Raw genomic sequence first — 25,668 nt, forward strand, 5'->3', positions numbered from 1 at the left:
TCAGCCTTGGAGGAGATTATGTTGAGAAATAAAAAAAAAATTCTTAAAAACGTTGTTTTTCTTGGTCAGGCCGGAAACTTATCAATCCACCCTCGTATAACAGATTTTAGTGCAATAAGCGACAGGTCTTTTTCTACCGTCCGCACTCATAGTACTTACCTTCGTGTATTTCATGCGTGCAATAGAACTTCTATCGTCTGCTCAAGTTAATTTCGAATTCTGAATTCACACGAGCGCCACCTAGGGGACGTAGCAATTACTATAATCCGTTCACCACTTTTCAATGGGAGTGGGCACGCCGTGATCGCCCTCGTACGGGCCAGTGTTCTGAACACTGCATGCACGTTGAGTTTTCACAATTGACTCGTTTTGTTGAATGTAAATTTCAACAATCTGAGAACGTTCGCGTGGAGTGTACTGCTCTATGGCAAAAATCTCCATAGACTGATGCTTCAAACGCATGAACATAGGAAACAAGGTATTAGGCATGCCATATGGGGGCAAAAACGCTCGTGCGCATAATCAAATGACACATCGTAAGATGGCGGCTATCCCTACTCATGGAATTCTCCCCCCTCCCGTGGATTTAACCCCGCTCGACCAAGTTAGGATGATATGCCTAGTCGCTTTTTCCTATGTCCATGTTCAAACGCGCTACGTCATTACTCGATCTGTCATGTCTGTCAAAAGTTACAGTGTTGCCAAATCTTTTCGTCGAATATGGCCAACCCTGTATTTATCTCTACGTCCTATACTTTTGTGAGCGTACCGAACATTTTTTATCTTTATTGCTCTTTCCTATAATTTTTTCTTTTGTGTGCAAGACTCCATCTCAATCTAAGCTCAAGCGCAACCTGCGCTCAAAATGTTTATTACCCAAGTTTCGCAATGGAAAAGATCTCTTTTTCTATCCTTTATTGTTAGAAAGGGAGGCCCGAAACTATTTCGGACATTTGTACATGGATCTTAAAAGATCGATTCTTTCAAGATCGTTTGTTCTGATTCGATTTTTATGCCGATTCAATCGTAATAAATTCGATCCTGGATCGATTTATGAATCGATATTTTCAAGAGAATCGCCCATCCCTACTTCAGTGGTTGAGACAAATCGAACTGATTCCAACTGAACGGTTTTGCTCAAAGCACAAGAAAAAAATGACTCTTTTGGAATCTGAAATGATTTGCGGCCAGTTCTTCTGTTATAAAGCAGGTAAGTATCATCGCACAAATACTGTCGCGGAAAAAACATGGTTTGAGAGGTGTCACATTTCCGCAGCGGCATGTATGCTCATTTCTTATTGTTTCTCTGTAGGCTTTAATTTTGAACAAACGATCTGGGAAAGCAGCATTGTAAACGGTCAGTCAATTTCGCGGATAACTGTTGCATACCGCATGTCTTTTTGTAGGCAGATCTGCATGGTTTCTCTTGATAGTCAATTCGAAGAGGAAGATCGCATCAGAGGTGTCGGTGAAGTAGTTAAAATAGGAGAGTGCAAGATCGGCTGTCAAAATTACAGGCGAGGATATGTAGTGGAAAGACCATGGATCTTTGGAATGATCCACACATGGAATCAAGAAAAGAGCCTGCGGACCAAAAAATCTTTGTTCTGGATTACATTGATTCTGATTGATGAAGATTTCCCCTATCGAATAAAAAAATCCCCATTAGTCCACGATCAAAATTGAGTTTTCTGGAGCTCAAAGCACAAGAGCCCCTTTGCTATACCTGTTCATCCTTCTTTCACTTTGATTTTCTTCTTTTACGGCCTTGTGACGAGTATAACAGCTGATCAAGTCAGCCCTAAGATCAATATTTTTTCACCCATATTGAAAAATAAAAGTTTAAATAACGCGGAAATTCGTTTCGGAAAATGTTAATCTCATAACTATCCCATTGACAACCCTGAAAATTACTTCCAGTGGTTTACAGCACGGTCGGTATTGCTCCAAAATAGTAATTAAAACAAAATTTTCACAATTTTAATTATTTAGGACCAGAGACACATTCCTGCACGCCTTCTATTTAACGTGCCAAATTTTTAACACGATATCTCATTTCGTGTGGACGTAACATGGAGAATAGATATAAGGAGACCAAACTAGTGGAACTGAAAATAAACACTTTTCTGTTGCTACAAGTACGCACACACACACACACATGTGCAAAATCACACTTACGTATAGTTCAAAACTTCCCGAGCGTGGCGTGCCAACCGCACTTACAAACATATGGCCGCCGATGTGAACGCGAGTTAAATGTAAATAAATAATGATTGAACAATTAATAATTTGTGAATAAAGGCAAGGATGTTACAATTAAAGATAGCTGTATAAAAGCGAAAGTTTCCAATAAGTGTGGTTTCAAGTGTATAGTGAACAAGACTTTCAGAGTGTTGAAAAGTTGTATGTTTATTGTTTTTGTTACAAACGCGTCGAATACCTGTCGCACGCATAGTGTTGGTAAAAGTAATTTGATATTTTCATAAAAATACTACCTACCTCTTCCATGGCGAATAATTTTTTAATCCACAAACATTTTACAAAATCTTGTCTGATTATTAATTTTTTATTTGTTCAAGCGACCTGTCAAAACAAAACAATGGAGGCGGCCATATATTTTTTTAAGTGCGGTTGGCACGCCACGCTCGGAAAGTTTTGAACTATACGTAAGTGTGATTTTACACATGTGTCTGTGCGTACTTCTGGCAATAGAAAAGTGACCGTTTTTGGTGAAGTCCATGCATTAGAGAGCAGAGACATGAACTTTATTACCTCTTCTTTCATTTCCCAAACTTTCAGAGCGATACCTCATTTCGTTTAGACGTAAGTTGGGAAAGAAAAATTGAGGGCCAAGTTTGGTCACCTGATCCTCTCGTTACATGGCCTTAAACTAATTTTCGATCCTAAGGCTGGTTTCTTCGTTCCACGTCACATATAGCACATAGCTTCATGGCCAAAAGGTTGCGTGTTCGAATCTCGTAGCACACACTCTTTTATTATTTTACTTATTATTTATTAAAATGTTTTTAAATATTATTTCCTTCAATAATCTCCAATAATTCTTTTTTTTTTAATCAGAATTTTTGATCAGTATTTCTAATTTTAAATATTGTTAAATTGTATGAAAAAATTAATAACAATTTTTTTTTTAATTTAGTTTGCGAAAAACATTTTAAAGTTGAAAAAATTTAGTTTTCCCGTGTTAAAGGGCATTAAAAAACTATTGCTGGTCGAATTTCAGAAGATTATTAAGGTAGTCCGGCCATTGGATCGATCAGATGAAAAATCATTAAAATTAGTTGTTTATTTGCAGAGAAATATGTCCTCTTTCACATTATGTCTTTTTTAGAGGGCCTGTCCAGGTTAAAATTTGAATTATCACTGTTCAAAGTCGTGTCAAAAAACATGGGATCTTATGGAGAGGCCTTTTGCGGGCTTCAAATGTGGTTAATTTTGGTTTTAAAACAAGTCAAATATTGTTAGGAAAACTGTTTTGGAGACAGAAAATATAATGTAAAAATTGAATTACTGCTCATTTAGACTTGCTTTCAGGGTATTTGAGCTTAATTTTAGCAAAATGTAGCCTAGAATCAAAAATGTAGCTAGAACCGAGTCAAATCAATATTTAAATTTACATTTTATTATTATTTAAAAAACATTTTAATTATATTGATCAGCATAAAAATTTGATACTTAATTTAGTCATTGATATCCTACCCAAATTTTGTATTTAATTCCATATTTCAGAAAAAAATCATGAACATAGCTTTGACTGGCTTTCCCAGTAGCCGGACTACTTTAAAGAAAATTATATTTATATATACATTTTAATACATAATAAATGAAAGAATACAAAAAAGTGTAGGCAGCGAGAGTCGAACATGCAACCTTCCGTCAATAATTCAGAAGCTCTACAGCCTGAGTCATCAGCTAATGATATTTTTTTTCGCCAAACTATATATAACATGTGGTGAATATTTTAAATTTGATATTTTCGAATTCCATTAAAATTCCATTTAAAAAGTTATGAACCGAAACTAAAATTTACAATGGATCTTAATTGAAAAGTCAATAAATAAATTTTTGTAAGGAATTGATTTATTTTTGATAAAAACTTTACTATTTGATTCAAAATTTATTTATTCGGTTAAAAAGTCATATTTTTTGCTCGAAATTCAACTGTTGTTGAGCATTCGTATTTTTGTATCGAAAATTCTACCTTTCGGATTTCAAAATCATCGTTAGATAGAAAAGTCATATTTTTATTAAAATTTATTTCTTATTTGTTAAAAAGTCTACTATTATATTTTCAGTTGAGAATTTATATATTTTCGTTAAAAATTTTACTATTTGGTTGAAACTTTAATTATTTTGTTGAAAACTCAACTGTTTTTCGTGGAAATTTAATGCTTTTTGTTTGAAAATTTTCCATCATTAGATGAAGATTCATCTGTTTTTGGTAGAAAACAAAATTCTTCTAACTTTAAAATTTAGAAAATTTGTCTTTCTGGATTCAAAATTCCATTATTTTCGTAGATAATTTAACTTATCTACATGAAAATTCAACAATTTGTTCAAAATTATTCTATATTGATTGATGATTTAACTTATTTCTTGTCATTTCATATTTTTTGTAAGGATATACCATTTTAATAATAATAATATTAATAATAATGTTTGTTGACTAAAAATTTATTTAATCCATTTTTGATTCAAAGTTTACCTTTTTGTTAAAAATCCAACTGTCTTGTTTACAATATGTCTTTCTGGGTGAAAAATTCTACTATTTGGTTCAAAATGGTCTTTTTTTGTTGAAAATTCCACTATTTTGTAGGAGAATCATAAAAATCATAAAAATTGAACAACTTTGATCGAAAATTTGTTTCCTTCTTATTGAAAATTAACATTTTTAACTAAAAATTCTACTTTTAATAAATTCATGTTTTCGGGTTGAAAATTCAACTGGTTTGTAGAAGATCCATAATTTTAGATGAAAATGTAACCTCTCAGTTCAAAAACAGTTTTTTTTCTTTTTGACAATTAATATTTTTAACTTTAAAGTCAACTATTCTATTTTTTGTTCAAAGTTTATCTTTTTCATTTAAACATTCTTGTTAAAAATTTGTCTTTCTGAGCTGATAATTCTGTTATTTGGTAAAAAATTGTATTATTTGTTTAAAAATGATCTTTTTTGTTAAAAATTCATCTTTTACGTAGAAGATTTATAAATTTAGTTAAAAGTGTAACCACTTTGATAATAAATTGTTGTTTTTTAGTTAAATTAATGGTTTCAACTGAAAATTTAACTATTCCATTTTTTGTTGAAAGTTTATCTTATTTATTGCAACATTCTTGTTGAAAATTGGTCTTTATGTGTTGATAATTTGATTCGTTTGATATAAAATTGAAAAATTTTATTAAAAATGATCTTTTCGTAAAAAAATGATTTTTTCAGATTGAAACCTTCCTTTTTATGTAGAAAATTTAGCTTTTTGTAGAAAATTCGTCTTTATGACTTGAAAATTCAACAAATTGCCATAACATTTTTTTTCTCATGGATAAAAAATCTTTTTTGGATGGAAATTTCTCTTTTATTGAAATTTGTCTTTTTGGTAGAAATTTTATCTTTTTTGTTTCCAAAATTCACCCTTTTTTTTAAAGATTTTTCTTTCTGGATTTGAAGATTCTATTCTTTTGGTAGAAAATTTAACTGTTTCATAGAAGTTTATATTTTTTTAAATGAAAATTGGTTAAAATTTAAAAAATTTTAAAATTTTAAAATTCGTCGTTTTTGGAAGAAATGTCATCTTTTTTAGTGAAAACTGCAACTGTTTTGTTGAATAACCTTTTTTAACTTGAAAATTCATATTTTCTGGTTGCAAAGTCATCTGTTTTTTTTTAGAAAATTCCTTGGATTTGGAAGAGAATTCATCTTGTTGGTTAAAAATTTTACTATTCTGTTGAAAATCTGCAAAAACTAACAATTTGGTTAAAGTTGTTTCTTATTTTTCAATGAAAAAGCTTGATTGGTTTAAATCCTACCCTTTTGTTGAAAATGTAAACAATTGGTTGAAATTTGAACTTCTTTATAATCTTATTTGGTCATAGTCCCCTGAGGACTATGGAACCTGAGCTTGTATCTCCCGACTATCTTCGCAAATAACAAAATTACAGTTCCATATAAAAAGAATGTTTTACTGCATCAAAAATACGACCACAGAGTAACTATTAAAAATGACATTAAAATGGTGTGAACATTTTGAGATTTACGACAAAGATATTGGTGCTCATAATAAGCAATATTTTACGAAGAGCGCCCGGGAAACTTTCTGCTTTTTACGACAGAAGACTTGAAGTAGAACTCATATTTTCACTTAAAGATGTAACAATGTGCTCTAGGGCGCTAAAAGAATTAAAAAATTAATATAAAAAATTATCTATTTTAGAAGAATAATCCTAAAATTGAATTTCAAGAAATAAAGAGAGAATTTCGTGGGGGATATAAAAAAGAAGAAAAGATATGAAGAGCCTTTAAATAGATTATTTTGAATAAGTAAAATAGTTTGCTATTTAACTTACGACTTTCAGACCGCGTCGCTGTATCAAAGGCTGGCTTTATTGCTTCCTCGCTATAAAATGTAGCAATGAATTCTCCTGTGATTACCGAGTTCGTCGGGTTTTTAAAGACTACTATAAGTTAGCACGATCCTGTCCATACTTTATCTGTACTATAAAACTGCAAAGGGTTGACATGAGTCGTGCTCATCATTGTATTTAAAAAAAAAATTGTTTCTTGTTGAAAATTGATCTTTTTGATAAAAAAGTTTACCATTTTATTAAAAAATTTATTTTTGTTATTTGAAAAAAAAAAATGGAAAAGTGCCATTCAGAAACTAATTTCCTACTAACCCTTCCTTCACATCCCTCACTAGCCGCACTCAATTTCTATCATTCCCCCTACTTCTCCTGACGTCCCTCCACTCACCCACCATAATTTTCACGGACTTCCTCCATTTCCCCTGTTCTCATTTTCTCCTAATTCCTCTAAGTTTCCCTTCCTCCATTTCCCCTATTACACCTCAGCTGGATTCCCCTCACTGATACTCTCCTCATTTTTTATTATTCTTCCCTCAGTTCTTCTTTCTCTTCCTTAATACCCTTCCCCTTATTTTCCCTCAATTCCTCTACTTTTCCCATCCCACATTTCTCCTACTCCCGTCCGCTCGATTCCTCTCCTAACTGTTGATTTTTAAACAAATATTAGGATTCTCAACAGCAATAAAATATTCATCGACCAAATAGTTGCATTTACAACCAAATAGTTGAATTTTTAAGCAAAAGATACAATTTTCAACGACACAGTGGAGTTTTTTACCAAATTGTTGAACTTTCAAGCAAAACTATATATTTTTAACAAAAGCGTAAATCAAGAGACGTTCAAACCTCCCCCTTCTATACTTTCCCTCTCCTTCTTCCCCTGAATCTCCCTCTCCACTGCTCAATTCCCCAGCTAAAATCCACCTTACCCTACTCCTCTTACCCATCTATTACTTTGCCTCCCCTACTTCCGATCACTTTCCTTCACTTTCCCACCATAATTTCCCCTCACTTTCTCTACATTCCTTACCCTCATTTCCCGCAATTCCTTTTCGTTTCCTGCTCCAATTTCCCTCATTTCCCCTATACTCATTTCCCCTTACTACTCCCCTTCGTATTTTCCATCATTCTCCCCTTATTTCTCCTTCTTCCTCCTAATAGTTCACCCCTAATTTTGCTTCGATTCCTCTATTTTCCCCTCCCTTCATTTACCCTGCTACCGATCCGCTCGATTTCTCTACCAACCGTTGATTTTTTAAACAAATATTTTGATTCTCAACTACAATCAATTATTCATCGACCAAGAAGTTGCATTTACAACCAAATAGTTAAACTTTGAAGCAAGAAAAATAACTTTTACCAAAATAGCTGCATTTTTTACTAAATTGTTGAATTCCTCTAATTTTCCCTCTCCCATTTTCCTTATTTCCCCGCCGCTCGCTTCCGCTCACTGCTCCTCTTCTTATTTTCCATTATTGTCCTTTCAGTACATACTTTCCATCCCCTTCTTCCCCTGATTTTCCCTCTCTACTTCTTAATTCTACAGCTAAAATCCACCTTACCCTACCAGCGATTACTTTACCTCCCCTACTTCCTACCACTTACCTTCATTTCCCTTCATTCTCCCTCCATAATTAGACTTCCTTCCTCTACATCCCCTCCCCACATTTTCCCCGATTCCGCTACTTTTCCCTTCCTTAATTTCCCCTACTCCCCCACCGCTCTATTCCCCACCAGTCCGTTGACTTTTTAAACAAATATTTGAATTTTCTACAACAATAAATTATTCATCAAAGAAGCAGTTGTATTTACAACCAAATAGTTGAACTTTCAAGCAGAAGAGATAATTTTCAACAAAATTGTTAAGTTTTTTAACATATAGTTAAATTTTCAACCCACAAAGATGAATTTTCAAACTGAATGGCCAACTTTAAATAAAACACGTATTTTCTACCAAATAGTTCAATTTTTAACCCTAGATGAGTTTTTAAGAATACAGTTGAATTTTTAAACAAAAAGAAATTAATTTTTAATTAAAAAGGACAAATTCCCTTTTCAAAGAGAGACATTTTTCTTCAGAACAGTTATACATTTTTTAAACAATAATATTACTTGTTAACCAAATCGTTGAGTTTTCAACAAAATAGTTGAATTTTTAACTAAATATTTCAAGTTACAACAACAATAAATTAATAATCAACCAAAAAGTTGCATTTACAACTAATTAATTGAATTTTCAAGCCCAGATTAATTTTTTAGAATACAGTTGATTTTTTAAACTACAAACATGCATTTTCAGCCAAATAATTGATTTTTTAACCAAATATATGAATTTACAAAAACGATAAATTAATCATCAGCTAAACAGTTGCATTCGCAACCAAATAGTTAGACTTTCTAATTAAATAACTGATTTTCAACGAAAGAATTAAATTTATAACTAAAATAATTAATTTTCAACAACAAAAAATGCTTTTTTTAACGAAGAGGTTTAAATTTCAACCAAGCAGTTGGATTTTCAACCAATAAAGAAAAATTTTCAACGAAAAATGTACGATTAAGATATTACAAAAGTTAAGTTCCAACCAACTTTTAAATTATTTCATATTCAAATTATTAATCATTCGTTTTGATTATTAAATCATATACAATTATATACTATTCCAATTTTGGTTCGAAATTGATCTTTTTTAGTTAAAAATTCAATTTTTTGGTTGAAAATTCATGTATTTTGTTAAAAACTCCTTTTTTTTGGTATAAAATTATCCTTCATAATGAAAAATGTATCGTCTTAGTTGGAAGCTCTTTGGTTGAAAATACTATTTGGTTAAAAGTGTACTATTTTTAGTTGCAATTTAACTATTCAGTTGAAAAATAAACTATTTGTTTAAAAACCATTTATGGTTTTTAAATCACAATGCTCTACAAATTTTGGAACGAAATATTTAAAATTAATAATTTCATCATGATACATAAATACTGAGACAAAAAAGTATTAAAAACTGATTTTTTTAAAGTAGCTTTCCAATTTTCATAGACCCTTTTCAAATTGATATGGGAAAAAATAAATTTGCCTTAAAAAACCATACAAGGACTAGGCATTCAAAATTGTATTATTTTTAATTTGATAATGTTCTAAATTGAGCATTCGAAACTGAATGAGATCCAGATTTTTTTCAAACGATTAAATTGCAGAATTCAAAATTTTGCCAATAATTTATTAAGTCAAAATTTCCAATAAGAAAGTCTCTTTCATTATAAAAATATATCTCAGAATCTTTCTCAGCATTATTGACAAACGAGAACATTTTACTTACAAAGGATTTTTTAATCTTGGAAAATAATTCTTTTTTTTTTTTTTTAATTTTGTTATCACATTATAATTTCCAACCTTTTTCACACTTTCAAAGAAATGGGAAAAATGAAATTATGGACAAAAACTTAGAATATCGTAATTTTTGACGGCACCGGTAACAACAAAATTAAAAAATGTAATGAAAATGTAGACTTTTGAAGATTTCGATAAAAGATGTTTTTTTAAGAATTTTGAACGGTTTCAAGATGATCAAACAATTTTCTTAACATTCCTAGGAAAAGTTTAAATAATTTTTGATTCTGAAAAATTAACTTTAAGAGAAAAGAGAAAAATATTTTAAAATATTTTCAATTATTTACTAAAATTTTAGAAAAGCGAAGCTCCCTGAAGATTTCGAACAACAAATTTAGAATCCTTTTTAAAATTTTGAAAGGTTTCAAAAGAATAACAAAATTCTCAAGATTCCTAGAAAAGTTAAAAATGTTTATTTTTTTTATTTTTTTAAATTAATTTTTACAGAATACTTTAAAATATTTAAAAATACTTCTAAAATTGTCTATATGAATCTGGAAAAGTTTAAAGACACTTTTATACTTTGCAAAGACTTTTCGAAATTTTAGGGAAAAAACGAGTCAGTTTAATAGTATATAGCGTAACAAGGGGCGAAAGGCGACAATTGCACGAAGCTGAAGTTAGCTGCCTGAGCGAAGCGAAGGCAAATATCACACGAGTGAAATTGTTGCCTCGCCCCGACTTGCGCATACACTTTTTCATAAAAAATGTATCGAAAATTTGACTTGAGATCCCTGAAACTTCGTTGCATCTCATCAAAGTTGTTATTTTTTGTAAATACGTAGACAGTGACAGATTTAGGTTAGAATGACACTATTCTCGAAACGAGGTTCGATAAGAGGGACAATTGCAGCAGACAACTGCAGCTAAAGTAGAATGTATATACTTTCGATATCGGTTACGGCGTAAAGTTACTTTTGCAGTCGCCTGTTTCTACTTTCTAATCTAGGGTTAAAAACACAACTTTCGACCCGCTACGGGGGCATCGAAAGTCAAATTTTCGACGCATGTGTTTAGAAAAAGATATTTGCTTAGAAAATAAACCCATTAGTTAAACACGGATTGGCGCGGTTTCATACCAAAGATGAATGTGGGCACTCTATACTATCGAATGTCTACATCCAAACTCTTCTGTCCGTAACCGACTGTACTCAGGTGTTTTGGTTTTCTGCAGTTTTCCACTTCTCTGGCCAAATGTTCTAATCCATGTCATTTTGATGGTCTAGGTCAGAAAAATAACGTGCAGAAAAGAACCCTCTCGGTTCAAACCGGAAAGGAACTTTTGATGGGCTTGTACGAGCCCTCTGAAAAATTGGGAGCAACAGAAGAGAAAATCGCAGAATCGGGAAATGAGAGGTGCAAGTGTAATCAGAGGATAAGCAAATCCAGTGAGAATTTACGAGGCTTGAAAGCAGACACGATCGATCAGGATCATCGGACTTGCAAAAACTCGACGCGCCTTGTTAGTAAGACGATCAGCTCAGAGTTAAATCTGAGCTGCTTCGACCGTACCAATAAATTGCAATGCCAACAACATTTCAATCTGCCCGATTGGGCCGAATTAGATGCTAAATCACTCACTAGTGGTCTTCGAAAACGGTAAAAATCACATTTATTCTTCCATTGTTATTTTAAAAATACAAAATATTGTGAATCAGGGTGTCCAGTGACCTTGAAAATCTGGAATTCTCCTTGATTTTTTTGGGCCTTGAAAATCTGACAAATCTCTTTGATTTTTTTTAAATAACATTTTTCAGAAAAAAATCTTCACCTTCGCTCCGCCGGGAATTGAACCACAGGCCTTCCGATTGCCGGTCGGGTGCTCTTACCACTGAGCTACTAGAGAGATCAATAGAGCAATCTTTTTTCACTTTTTTGCTTGAATTTTTTACGAAAACCTTGAACTTAAATTTTTTTGCATTTAAAACAGTTATTTTATTAAAAATTAATTTTCAGGTATTAAATTTGTTTTACATGTACAAAATTATCAATTTAATTTTTAATTAGTCAACAATTTCTCAAGAAAGCAGAACTATAAATAAACAAATTATTAATTTCTTGCGAACATAAGTAGTCTTTGTGTAATTATTTTGAATATTTTAAAATCTTCGCAAAGTCGTCCCCTTGAAATCTTTGAAATATTTTGAAAACTTTGTTAATTCGTTGAAATCTTTTAAAGTATTTAAAATCTTTGTGAAATCTTTGAGAAATCTATTAGAATCTTTTTAAATTTCTGTGAATTCTTTTAAATCCTTGAAATATTTTAAATATATTTCTGTGATTTTTGTTCATGAAATCTTTTCTCTTCATTTGAAATCATTGATATATTTTTTTAATCTCCTCAAATTTGGTGAAACTCTTGAAAATCATTTTAAATATTTAAAATATTTTGAAATATTTGAATTCTGGGGTCCTTTGCCCTTTTTTAAATTTTTATGAAATTTTGAAATATTTGTGGAATATTTCTGAAATCTTTTATATTAATTCAAAATCCTTAAAATATTTGAAATATTTGTAAACTATTTTGAAATATTCTAAGAAAAATGTAAACCTTTGAAATATTTTTAAATCTTCGAAATCTGGTTTACTCTGGTTGAAGTATTTGAAATTCTTTGAATCTTTTGAAATCCTTGTGAATTCTTGAAAATATTACTGAAATATTTCTTAAATCTTTCAAAATATTTAAAAGTTTTAAAATATTTAAAAGGATTTAAAAAACATTTCACATTTGTAGAATTTCAAAGATTTAAAAAAATCTATATTTGCAGGACTTCACAGCAATTTCACAACATTTTAGAACTTTCAAAATATTTACAGGATTTCAAAGATGATAAATTACAGTGCATCAGATTTTAAAGAATTAAAGCATTTCAAAAACTTTAAAACGATTTCAAAATATTTATGATGAATTTAAAAGATTTTGAGGATTTCAAAGATTAAAAAAAGCGTGTGCATTACATTAAAAATATTTTATAACAATTTTCTAAAGATTTCGAACATTTCACAAAGAATTTAAAACTTTTTCAATATTTCAAAACATTTCAAAGATTTGAAATGATTTTTTATTTTTTTATAAGATTTCAAATGGCTTTAAATATTTTAATTATTTTAAATGAATACAAAAGATTTCAGAAAGATTCCACAAATATTTCAAAAATTTCATACAAATTTGAAACGTTTTCAAAGTTTTGTTTTGGAGATTTCAAACAATTTTACAAAAATTTTAAATATTGCAATGATTTTAAACGTATGCAAAAAATTTCTGAAAGATCTCAGTAATATTTCCAAGAATTCACAAGGATTTCAAAAGATTTCAAGAATTTAAAAAATTTTAACCAAAGTAAACCAGATTTCGAAGATTTAAAAATATTTCAAAGATTTTAATTTTTTTAGAATATTTCAAAAGAGTTAACAAATATTTCAAAATTTCAAAGAGTTTAACTAAATTCGGGGAGATTTGAAAATATATCGATAATTTCAAATGAAGACACAAGATTTTGACGAACAAAAATCAAAGAAATATTTTTTTAATATTTCAAAGATTTCAAGGATTTCAAAAAATCCACAGAAATTTAAAAAGATTCTAATAGATTTCTCAATGATTTTAGATACTTTAAAATATTTCAACGAATTCACAAAGTTTTCAAAATATTTCAAAGATTTCAAGCATTTAAATTACTGCAAAGATTTTATAATATTCAAAATGATTTCACAAAGACGACTTACGTTCGCAAGAAATTAATAATTTGTTTATTTATAGTTCTACTTTATTTAGAGATTGTTGACTAATAAAAAATTTAATCGATAATTTTTTAAATGTGAAACAAATTCAATATTTCTAAGTTAATCTTTTTGGAATTTAATTTTTTCGGTTAAAAAATATTTATAAAATTATAATTTTTTTACTACAAATTAATTATATCAATATCTGAACATTAATCTTTTTGGTTGGAATTTAATATTTCAGGTAGAAAATTATTTATAAAATATTTTTTTGATATGAAAATTTAACCATTCCATTTTTCGTTGAATAATTTTTTTTTGTGGAAAGTTAATGTTTTGGTAAAAAATTTATATATTTTATTGAAAATTTGTATTTTTTTATAGAAAATTCAACTATTTGATTAACAAATTATTATTATCTTTGGTTTTAATACATTTTTTACTAAAAATCTAGCTTTTTTATTCTTATAAAAACTTTTTTTTTTAGTTATAGATTCGCTCATTTTGTTGAATACTCGTTATTTTTACTTAAAAATTAAACTATTCGGTTAATTTTGTTGTATTAAAAATGAAAATTTTTGGTAAAAGTTTATTTCTTTGTTTAAAAATTTAACAAATTTGGTTGAGAATTTTGTTTTTTTGTTGTTGTTTAAAATGTATTTTTTTTACTAAAAATGTAGCTTTTTAATTTTTATCAAAAAATTGATCTTTTTTAGTTAAAGATTAGCTTATTTTTTTGAATACTAGTTATTTTTACACAAAAATTCAACTATTTGGTTAATTTTTTTATTAAAGATGCAACATTTTTGTTAAAAGTTCATTTCTTTGTTTAAAAACTTAAAGAATTTTGTTGAAAATGAATGCTTTTTACTAAAAATGTAGATTTTTAATTTTTATCAAAAAATGGATACTATTTTTGTTGAAGATTCGCTTATTTTGTTGAAAACTCGTTATTTTTGTCAAAAATCCAATTATTTAGATAGACAATCCATATTTTTGGTTGTCAATAATTGTTGTCAACAATTGAACCTTTTCTTTTTTTAAAGATTCAACAGTTCATTAAATTTAGCAGTAATAATTGTTTAAACCATTTATTATGATTAATAACAATATTCGCTTATAGAGTAATGCTAAAAAAGTACAATTTAATATTATTTTTAATAAGATTCTCTTTGAAAAATGTTAGAAAGTTGATGTTTTTTCTGAAGTTCTCTTCTTTTTGCTCACTATTCACTTATAGTGTGTTAATAATTAATTCAATTTATCAAAAATAATTGTTTAACAAAATTATTATCAAATATAACTGTCTTTTCCTATATAAGTGATAGATAGTTGCGGTTTTTTCTGAATTTTTTAACTTTTTGTCAACTTTTCAGTTAGTAAGATAATAATTAATGCAATATCACAAATGAAATTTGCTTAGAAAATTTATTATTATTTATATCTATCTTCTCTTAAATAATTGTTAGAAATTTCCGATTTTTTCTGGAATTTTTTACTTTATTTTCACTCTTTAGTTATGAACATATAATAAATAAATATTTGAAAGAATCATTTTTCAAAGAATCTCTTACTTTTTTAGGGGAATATATTTTTCTGAAATAAAACAGATATTTGAAATGATCTTTAAATTTTCTATGTTGATCATATTAAATGTACGTTTATACTGAAGTAGTGAATGAGAAACTTTTTATTTTAATTTATATGAATATTTATTATTTGTTTCTAACTCTAAAGTCAAAGAAAAGCTGAACATTTCAGAAAAACCCACAACTTTTTAACATTATACTAAGAGAAGAGAGGGATAATAAATAATATATTGTTTAAACCAGTATTTTTGTTAGTCTGCATTAATTATTATCTCAATAGGTAAAAAGTAAACAAAAAGTTATAAATTTTTGGAAACAATTGGAACTTTCTAGCATTACTATAAAATAAGGTAGTTATTAACAATAATAAATTGTTCAAAAACTTAATTTTGTTAAATTAAATTAATTATTACTTCGCTGTAAGGAAAAGTCGACAAAAAGTTTATGCCAGAAAAAGAGTAATTCTGTAGAATTATTCAAAGAGAATATTATTTTTTTAAACAATAAATTGTTGAAACCATTGTTTTTGTTTAATTCATTTTATTATTACCTCAATTTAAATGAAGATTGGACGAAAGGGGGAAAATAAAAAAAAACTGCAAATTTCTAGCATTATTCTGAAAGAGTATTGTTATCAATAATAATAAATAGTTAAAATAATCATTTCGCTTAAAATTTAATGAATTATCACCTCTCTCTAGTAGAAAAGTTGAAAAAAATTGTAATTCATCAGAAACCACGAGTTTCTAACTCTATTCTAAGAAAACATTCATAAAAACAATAATAAATTGTTACGAAAATTAAGAGACAAATTTAGTTAACAATGAATATTAAAATGTTATGCATTAGAAACAATTTTTATTTGAAAACCCGAAAAAAATTCATAAAAAGCGCTAAAGCCTTGCAAACCCTAATGTTTCAATTATGGATTTTATTGGGACCCTTAAAAACAGACCTATGGAGAACATATTTAAAAAATAATTTTTTATTTATATTTTATGGCTAATTGTTGTTTTTAATGCACTTTTTTTCTGTATTTGAACAAATTTTGTGGTGACATGCATGAATATGAAAAAAAAATGTGGACCAACCCATTGAACATTGAACTACTGAACCGTTGTGATTCCTACTTTTTGGATCGGCTGTTTTGCATTTTCCATTTTTAGAGTTTTGTAGCTCCGGGCTAAAAAAAACCCCTTTATGGGAAATTCGAGGAGGCTAAATGAGGGGAATTAGGGTAAATAAGGAAAAATGAAAGAATAAGTAGGAGAAATGATTTAGTGGGAGTAAGGGATGAGGGGAAGGAAAATAAGGTAAATAAGGTAAATAAGGGGAAATAAGGGTAAGAGGAGTAGCGGAAATTAGGAGTAGGAAGGTACTGGAAAATGAGGGATGAGGAAACGAAAGAAAATTATGGGTGGGAAAGTAGGTGAAATGAGGGGAGAGATAAGAAGAGAAAGGGGAAATGAGGAGAGGTGAAGTGGAGGGACATGGAGAGACGACAAAGTAGGGTAAATAAAAGGGGGAGTAGGAATAAATTAGAGTGGAAGTAGGGAAGTAAGGGGAGGGCTAGTAGATTAGAGGATGGCTAGTAGGTTAGTGTAAGTACGTATAGGAGGAGAAGTAAGGGTTGTGGAAATGAGCTGCCATTAGGGAAAAAGAGAAAATTATGAGCGGGAAAGTAGGAATAAATTAGGGAGGGGAAGTAGGGAAGTAAGGGAAAGGCTAATAGATTATAGGATGGCTAGTAGGTTAGTGTAAGTAAATAGGGGAGGGGAAGTAAGGGTTGTGGAAGTGAGGAGAAGGGGAAGTGGAAGAGGATGAATTTTGGGATAGGGATGAAAAGCGAAGGTTGAAGTGGGGGAAGGGGTAATCGAATAGGAGAGGGGAATATAGGGGAACATAGTAGAATGTAGGGGAGAGAAATTATAAGACTAAAAAAATCCCTTACATTATTTGCTACAAAAATGCCTGATTACTGAAATAAATGTGCCTTTCTTCATTAGTATTTTTACTTTAAACATCGTAGTGTTTTTTTGTGCTTATCGAAGATAGGCTGTCGGGAAAAATAGGGGGAGGGGGGAGGATTCCCTCTAAAGATTTTTGCCCAACCTATTTAAAAAATGATTGGCACCACTGTCGAGAAATAATAAAAGTGCTGATACTAAAAGCTTCTTTGAAATTGCCAAGGCCTCATAAATAATCTGACGTCAGTTTCTGTATACATTTCTAGTCACTTATTTTGGCTCTCTCTATTTTTTTAGATCCCTTTCCCCATCGAAAGCGAGAGGCTGTGAGCCGCCAATAAATGCACAATCAAACTGCCATCGAGGACTGCCGTCGATATACAATAACGCGGCAAGAATGAATGGAGCCGTGAAAAAAAGGATGATGGAGAGTGAAACCGAAATGATGGTCGTGACGAATTCAGAGTGCGACACAAATGCAAGGTTAATGGAATTGAAAACACGAATTCGCGAGGAAAGCGATCACCTGTCGAGTAGTGGAGATCCTGTTATCAATATCACGATTACCCTCGGCTCTGGATTTCCTAGTCCCCCTAGTCAGCTTCACAAAGATGGTCTAAGTAGCGTTTCATTCTAATTCTAGTTGGGTGCCATTCGTCATTCATGGTGGACTTCACACACTTTCCCAATATGCGTCGGATACCTGTTTGCTCTACCCCCTCTACTCAAATTCTCCTCATAAAGCTGAGGAATCGCCAAACGCTGCCAGTGACCCTTGCCAGCGTCTTTTGCAATTACAGGCCTCGAACTCACTTTAAAAATAAAAAATAGTCTAAATAGTGTCAAACATTTTTAAAATAGTGTCAAAATAGTGTTACAAAATGTTTTTCGTTGTCTAAAAATGATCAAAATTCCTATCTATTTATATAGTCCAGGATTAATGGGCCCTGAGTAAAATTCCAAAGTTTTCTAGAAATGGCACCCGGACATACAGAGACTTCCGAATAGAAAGGGTCAAAATTCATGGTCATAACTCATGACCTCTATGAGGTAAAATATTTTTTATTTTTTTATTTTACGCAGAATTCAGTCCTCTAAAATTTGTTTTGTTAACGTTTCTCTGTAGGATATATACGAAACGAGCAGTTTTGAAAAAACTTTTCGTGCAACAATAAGCTCAAAATAGCAAAAAAATTATATTTTTTGAAGAGCCATAACTTTTGATCTATGAAGACTAGAAAATTATATTTTTTTTTAGATTTATGCACAATTTCCTGCCCTACAATTTTTTTCGTTTCGCAACTTACGGAGCTTCACCGAGGAGCGAAGTATTTTGGAACATTTTTTATTGAATTTTTGGTAATTTATCTTAAGTTACCATAAATCACCTGTAATATTACCAAGAAATGTCATAAATTTCCGGAATTTCATCAGAATTCTAAAAATTTAATTTTGGGATAATTTATGGTAAGTTACCATATTTAACTGTAATATTACCATACATTGTCAATAAATTTCATCAGTTTCCGGAAATTTATAAAAATGTTTAAAATTGAATTTCGAATCATTTACGGGAACTTACCATATTTACCTGTAAAATTACCATAAATCACCCAAAACTTCCACAAATTTATCGAAATTTTTTAATTAAATTTAGGGTAATTTATCTTAAGTCACCATAAATAACCTGCAATATTACCATAAATTACCAAAAAAGGTTGCATAAATTTTCGGAAATTTATTAAAATATTTCAAATTCAATTTTTGAGAACTTATGGCAAGTGACCATAATTACCTGTAAAATTACCATGAAAGACCGAAAAATTATATCAATTTTTTGATTAAATTTTAAATCGTTTCCATAAGTTACCATAAATTGCCTGTAATATTAGCAGCAAATTATATAAATTTCAGGAAATTAATCAAAATGCTTAAAATTTAATTTTTGGGATAATTTATGGTAAGATACCATATTTACCTGGAATATTACCATAGATTATTAATAAATTTCATAAATTTCCGGAAATTTATAAAAAAGTTTAAAATTGAATTTTGGTGTTTATTTTTTCAATTTATCTGCTATATCATCAGATATTGTACCTTACCGACAGTAGATCAACCCTCCAAACCATGAAGGCAGAAAATCTACACAATATTCAAAAAATAATTTTAATTGAATTTTGGATCATTTATGGTAACTTACCATATTTACCTGTAAAATTTTTTAAATGACCCAAAATTGCCATTACTTTCTACAAATTTATAGACATTTAAATTAAATTTTGGGTAATTTATCTTAAATTACCATAAATTGCCTGTAATATTACCATAAATATCCAAACAATTTCATAAATTTCCGCACATTTATGAAAGTTTTTGGGGTAATTTATGATAATTTACCACATTTACCTTAAAATTACCATAAATTACCTTTAAAATTACCATAAATTACCTCTAATATTACTGTAAATTACCTGCAATATTACAAAGAAAATTATAAATTTCCGGAAGTTTATCAAAATGCTTAAAATTTAATTTTTGGGATAATTTATGGTAGGTTACCATATTTACCTGTAATATTACCATAGATTGTTAATAAATTTTATAAATTTCTGGAAATTTATAAAAATGTTTAAAAATTTAAGTTTGGATCATTTATGGTAACTTATCATATTTACCTGTAAAATTATTATAAATGACCCAAAATTTTATCTTAAGCTACCATAACAATTTCATATATTTCCGGATATTTATCAAAGATTTTTGGGGTAATTTATCATAAGTAACCATATTTACCTGTAAAATGACCATTAATGATCGAGAAATAAAGTTCCATACATTTCCGGACCTTTTCTCAACTTAGGTTCATATTTTACTACTTTATTGAAAGTTCGACAATTTTTTGAACATTTATCTATTTGATTTGATAATGTATCTCTTTCTGTAGGAATATCATATTTTTTAGTTAAAGAAGCAACTATCTTGTTAAAAATTTATCGGTTTCAGTAGAAAAAATAAACTTTTTTGTACAAAAATGTATACTTTTGATCCTAAAAGTGAACGTATTTGTTGGTCAAAATAATTTTTCTAAAAAAAAAATTTAACTATTTTGTTGAAAATTCAACTGATCGGTTGTGAAAAAATGTTGACAATTCATATGGCCGGGTTGAAATTTTCAATGTTTTATACAAAAATGGTCTTTTTTACTTGAAAATGTCACGATTTGGTATCAAATTCAATTCATTTTCTTCGATAAAAATTATACTAAATCATTTTTTATTCCATTTTTTTAGCTTAAAAATTCAACTATTTAGTTTAAGATTTTGTTAAACAAAAGTTACATCATATCCATTGTTAAAAATATCTAGTTGAACGTGTATGTAATTTGTTGAAAAATTTTATTTTTTGGTAGAAAATTCAATTATTTGGTTATAAATTTATGTATTTTGTTCAAAATTAATCTTTTTTTGGTATAACATAAATGTTCTTAGTTGAAAATTGTACTATTTGGTAAAAAATAAATGTATTTGGATCCTAATTCGTATTTTTCTGTAAAAAATTCAATTTCTTAATAAAAATGCAATGTAAGGTTAAAAATTAATCTGTTTATTTGGGAATTGAAGTATTTTGTTGAAAAATCGTCTTTTTTAAATTTAACTGTTTTCAATTTTAAATAAAAATCTTTTGTGGTTTAAATATCAACTATTATTTTTTTATGTAAATTAGTATTGGCAGATTAAAGATGCAACTGTTTCATTGAGAATTTGTCTCTTTGGCTTGAAAATTCAACCAACAGGTTAAAAGTTGAACTACAGATTGCCGGTCGGGTGCTTTTCCCTTAAGCTACTGGCGAGATCGAAAGAAGAATCGTTTTTTAGAAATACATGCATTTCTGGAAAGGTGTTACAAGTCAAGTTTTTTTCAAGGAATCTGTATTATCATCAGAGAATAAAACAAAATTCTCAACGTCTTTTCAGGTTAGATGCAGCTATGAATGAAATATTTTTAAACTTAAATTTTTTTGAAAAAAGATCTTCTCCTTCGTGCTGCTGGGAATCGAACCACAGAACTTCCGATTGCCGGCTTAAAATATTTGACTTGTAACACCTGGCAAAAACTGTTTGTATTTCTAATAAATGATTCTTCTTTCGATCTCTCTATTAGCTTAAGGGAAAAGTACCCGACCGGCAATCGAAAGTTTTATGGTTAGTTTCCCTGCTGAGTGAAGGGGAAAATCTTTTTTCAGAAAAAAATTTAATTTAAAAAATGTTTTATTCCGAGCTCCATCTAGTCTGAAAAGACGTTAAGAATTTCTGTCATTCTCTGATGATAATACAGATTCCTTTCAAATCCTAATTCTGAAATGTTCTCATATTTAGGGCTTATTGATTCCAGTTTCAATTTTCAAATAATAGTGACATTAGAAAATATTTATAATTTTCAACTTATGACGCAAAATAATTGACAAATAAACTTGTTTAGCCAAGGGTCGATGACAGCATCTGGCGATCCCACAGCTACATGAGGGCAAGTTGGATAGAGGGGGTGAAGCAAGCAGGTAGGCGGCGATAAAGTTTCCCCTATTCTTATATTCCTCTTTTTTAAAGAATTCCTCTTTTTCCACTATTTTTGAGAAAATTGTTCTTTTTTGGTTTTTTGCATAAATGCGAACTGAATGAATAGAACCCAATAAGAAAATGCAATTATTTTTCCTTAAATACTTATACTGATTTCAAAGGGTTTTCTGAAATTTACAATATTTTGGAAATATTGCTAATTGAAAATTGGACCAAATTTTGAAGATTTTTATCTCGTTTAATATTTACCGGACTTAATTTGCTTCTAAAATTATATGAACGGAAAAATGTTTACCTGCTGCTCAATTATCCACGGGAATTTGTTTTAAAAATCAGCATTTTTTACCGTAAAATAAAGTAATGTCGAAAATTGTTACTGAAAAGTAATTTTCAGTCCATTCCGTAATTAAATATCACATTTACATATATTGTGAAGAACATTTTTGGAATGAAATGTCTGAGTCTTGCTTATCCTTAAGAAAAAAATTTTTTCCTTAATTTTTTTATATCAAGTAAACAACTTTTTAAATTTGCTCACCAATTCACACTGATTTTTAACATTGTTTTAGTAATTTTAAAAAGATCAAACAAAATAGGAAAGTTGAATTTCCAAGAATACCTTTTTTTACCTTGTTAGTTAAACAAATCAAAAAAGACATTCTTTTTTAACAATTGGCCTGAATACAGTTATTATAAATTTCATACCACTGTATGCCGTGCCGCTGAGACTCAACAGAAAAAATGTCAGAATATTTTTTTTCCAAAAATAACAAATAAAAATCTATGCTTCCTCGTGGTCAACTTTAGATCAGTTTAAATTTTTTTTATTTCGTTCATAATTTCACGTCTATCAATCAATTGACATTAAACAAGATAAAAATGGTCAATATGAGGTGTAATTAAAAAGATCCAATTTTCGATTAATAATTTATGAAAAAAAAACTTTCCAAAACCCTTTAATATCAAAATGTACTACCGCGACCACTATACAATAACAAAAAATAAAGGAAATCGATGAACCACTTGATGAAAAATCATTTTTTCTCATGAAAATTTTATTATTGAATTTTCGATTAAAAATTCATCCTTTTTGGCTGTAAATTCAACTATTTGATTTAAAATTCATATATTTGGTTAGAAAAGCATGTAATTTTTTAATTCTTTTTAAATTTTTCTTTTTTTTTAATTTCTCTTTTTTGGTGAAAAATTAATCTACCTGGATAATGATTCATCTCGTTAGTTGAAAATTCTACGAGTCAGTTAAAAATTTTATGATTTTTTGAAACTTTAACTGTTTTTCTTTTAAAGTCCTTTTTAATTGAAAATTCATCTTTTGGTGGAAAAATCATCTGTTTGGCTGAAAGTTAATTCATTTTCATTGAAAAGTCTACTATTATATTTTTGGTTCAGAATCCTTCTTTTTTGGTACAAAATGTAATTATTTTGTTAAAAATTAAGAAATTTGTTAAAAGTAATCCTTTTTGTCTGGAAATTCTACTACTTGATTGAAAGTTAAACTAATTTGTACATTTTTTCTATTTAAATGTTCATCTCTTTGGTTGGAAATTTAATTATTTCTTGAAAATTAAATATTTTATCGAAAAATCGCATTTTTGACTTAAAAATTCCACGATTTTTCAAAGAAAAGTTGTCTCACTTGAGGATTCAACTCTTATGTTAATAATTTATTCGTATTTTTCGGTTAAATTGGATTTTTTATTATAAAATAATTTTTGCTGCTTTAAGATTCATCATTTTGGTTGTAAAGTTTAAATATTTTATTGAAAATTCGTTTTTTTTGCAGAAAATTAATCTTCTTGCTTGAAGATTCATTGTTTTGGGTGACAAATTTAAGAATTTGGTTGAAAACATTTGTTTCTACACTAAAAAATCTGTCCTGATTGAAAATTCATGTCTTGTTAAGAATTCATCTTTATTTTAGAAATTTAAATATTTCTTTAAAAACGTATTCATTTTATTAAATGTACAATTATTTGATCAAAACTGAAATTATTATTTTGTTGAAATTCCCGTTTTTCGTTTAAAATTTCATCACTTCTGAGAAAATTTCTTTTTTTTCGGTTAAAAAGTCAACAATTTCGTTAATAATAAATCTGTTTTTGATTGATTTTCTGTTTAGTTAAATTTAATTGTTTTTTATTTAGAATTAAAATAATTTTCGATTGAAATATCAACTTTTACATTTTTCTTAAAGCATTCAGCTTTTTTGGGCGAAAGATTAACTGCTTTTACAAAAACTCTATTTTTTTGTCGAAGATTCATATCTTGGATTGAAAATTAATTTTTTAACTGAAAATTTAATTATTACCTTTTCGGAAGATAATTGATTTTTTTTAGTTAAAAATTCAACGATTTGTTTGAAAATTCAACTTTTTCGTTCAAAATGTATCGGCTTGAAATCTTAGGAATATCGTACCAACATTATTTTTATTCAAATAAATTTATTCTCCTATTATTCCCTTATTTTCGTGAAAAATTACCCTATTTTCCCTCTTTTCAGAGAATTTTGGGCTGTGAAGTCTGCCATCCTCGACCATTGAATAATTTATTGTAAGATGTTATAGTTCTTAATTACCATAAATCCGAAAAAGTCACCAAAACATTCTTTTTCTGGAAAAATTTGAAATTTGTTAGGATATTGTCAATTTTATTCAAATATTATCACGAATTCAGGGTCCAGTGGCTATTCTGGCCAACCAAAAAAAGGTTCAATGGTGCATAATAATTTTAACTAAAATTTGTTTAAAATGATCAATTATATATTTTGAAACTCGCCAAATTTTGTACAAAGTTCTAAATTCATGAAATTATTTATCAGATGAAATTCATCAATATTTGAAACCTCCATTTTGGTTTTACTAATGAACTTTTCAAACAAAATAATAAACTCTTTAAAACCAATACATTTTTTTATACATTAATTAATATAGAAAATAAATATTTAATATAAAAAAATTATATTAGAAGCGACAATAATAAATAAATATTTCAGCTGATAACAAATAGTGTTTACTTTATTAATTATTGTATGAAGGAAATTTCTTAATGAATTAAAAAAATTAATTAAGAAAATTGCAAATTGAATTTTTAAATATTGGTAAATTTTATCTGAAAAATTATTTAATTTATTTAATGCCTTATACCTAGAGTTCTAAGCCGGTTATATTACTTTGAAAACGGTAACGAGAATGAGAATATTACCGAGAATATAACCGAGAAATGACATCTCTGAGAATTTATGAGCATCTCAGAATTTATCTTAATTAATAGAAAATTGCATTTTATCGTTAAGTTTTCGGTTGAAAATTCAACTCTTTTTTTGAAAGTTTGTCTTTTTTATTTTAAAATGAACCCAACTTTTTTTGTAATAAAAAAATATTCTGCTTTAAGATAAATTTCATATTTTTTGATAAAAATGCAACTATTTGCTAGAGAATGCAACAATTTTGTTCAAAAGTCATCGTTTTTGGTTGAAAAAATTCCTCTTTTGGGATTTAAAATTCAATTATTTTGGTAGAAAAATATTTCTTTTTACAAAATTCATAGTTTGATCGTCAAAACTTGACTAAAATTTTTTTCAATAAAAACTTCAACTATTTTTTTGAAAATTTATCTTTTTGATCTATTATTTCATCTGTTATAGAAGAAATTTTATAATTTGTATGAAAATGCAACTTTTTGGTTAACAATCGTTCTTCTTTGCTTGATAACACAGGCCCACAAAAAAAACAAAAGTGTCTGTGCAATTGACCAGACCTATATATTCTTATGTATTTTTCGACGTTGAATCCGAATTTGCAATAAAA

General features: G+C 28.6%; 1 protein-coding gene across 1 annotated transcript in view; it reads left to right on the forward strand.

The window, feature by feature from the left end:
• The window catches only part of LOC117175275 (metabotropic glutamate receptor 1-like), a 173,488-nt gene extending 155,587 nt beyond the window's left edge, over positions 1–17,901 (forward strand). The window contains 2 exon segments of the mRNA XM_033364984.1: positions 11,212–11,584; positions 17,562–17,901. Of these exon segments, the coding sequence (XP_033220875.1) occupies positions 11,212–11,584; positions 17,562–17,901 (713 nt within the window).
• The last annotated feature ends 7,767 nt before the right edge of the window (positions 17,902–25,668 follow it).

The sequence above is a fragment of the Belonocnema kinseyi genome, chromosome 6, assembly GCF_010883055.1.
Source record: "Belonocnema kinseyi isolate 2016_QV_RU_SX_M_011 chromosome 6, B_treatae_v1, whole genome shotgun sequence".
In the NCBI taxonomy this organism is placed as follows: domain Eukaryota; kingdom Metazoa; phylum Arthropoda; class Insecta; order Hymenoptera; family Cynipidae; genus Belonocnema; species Belonocnema kinseyi.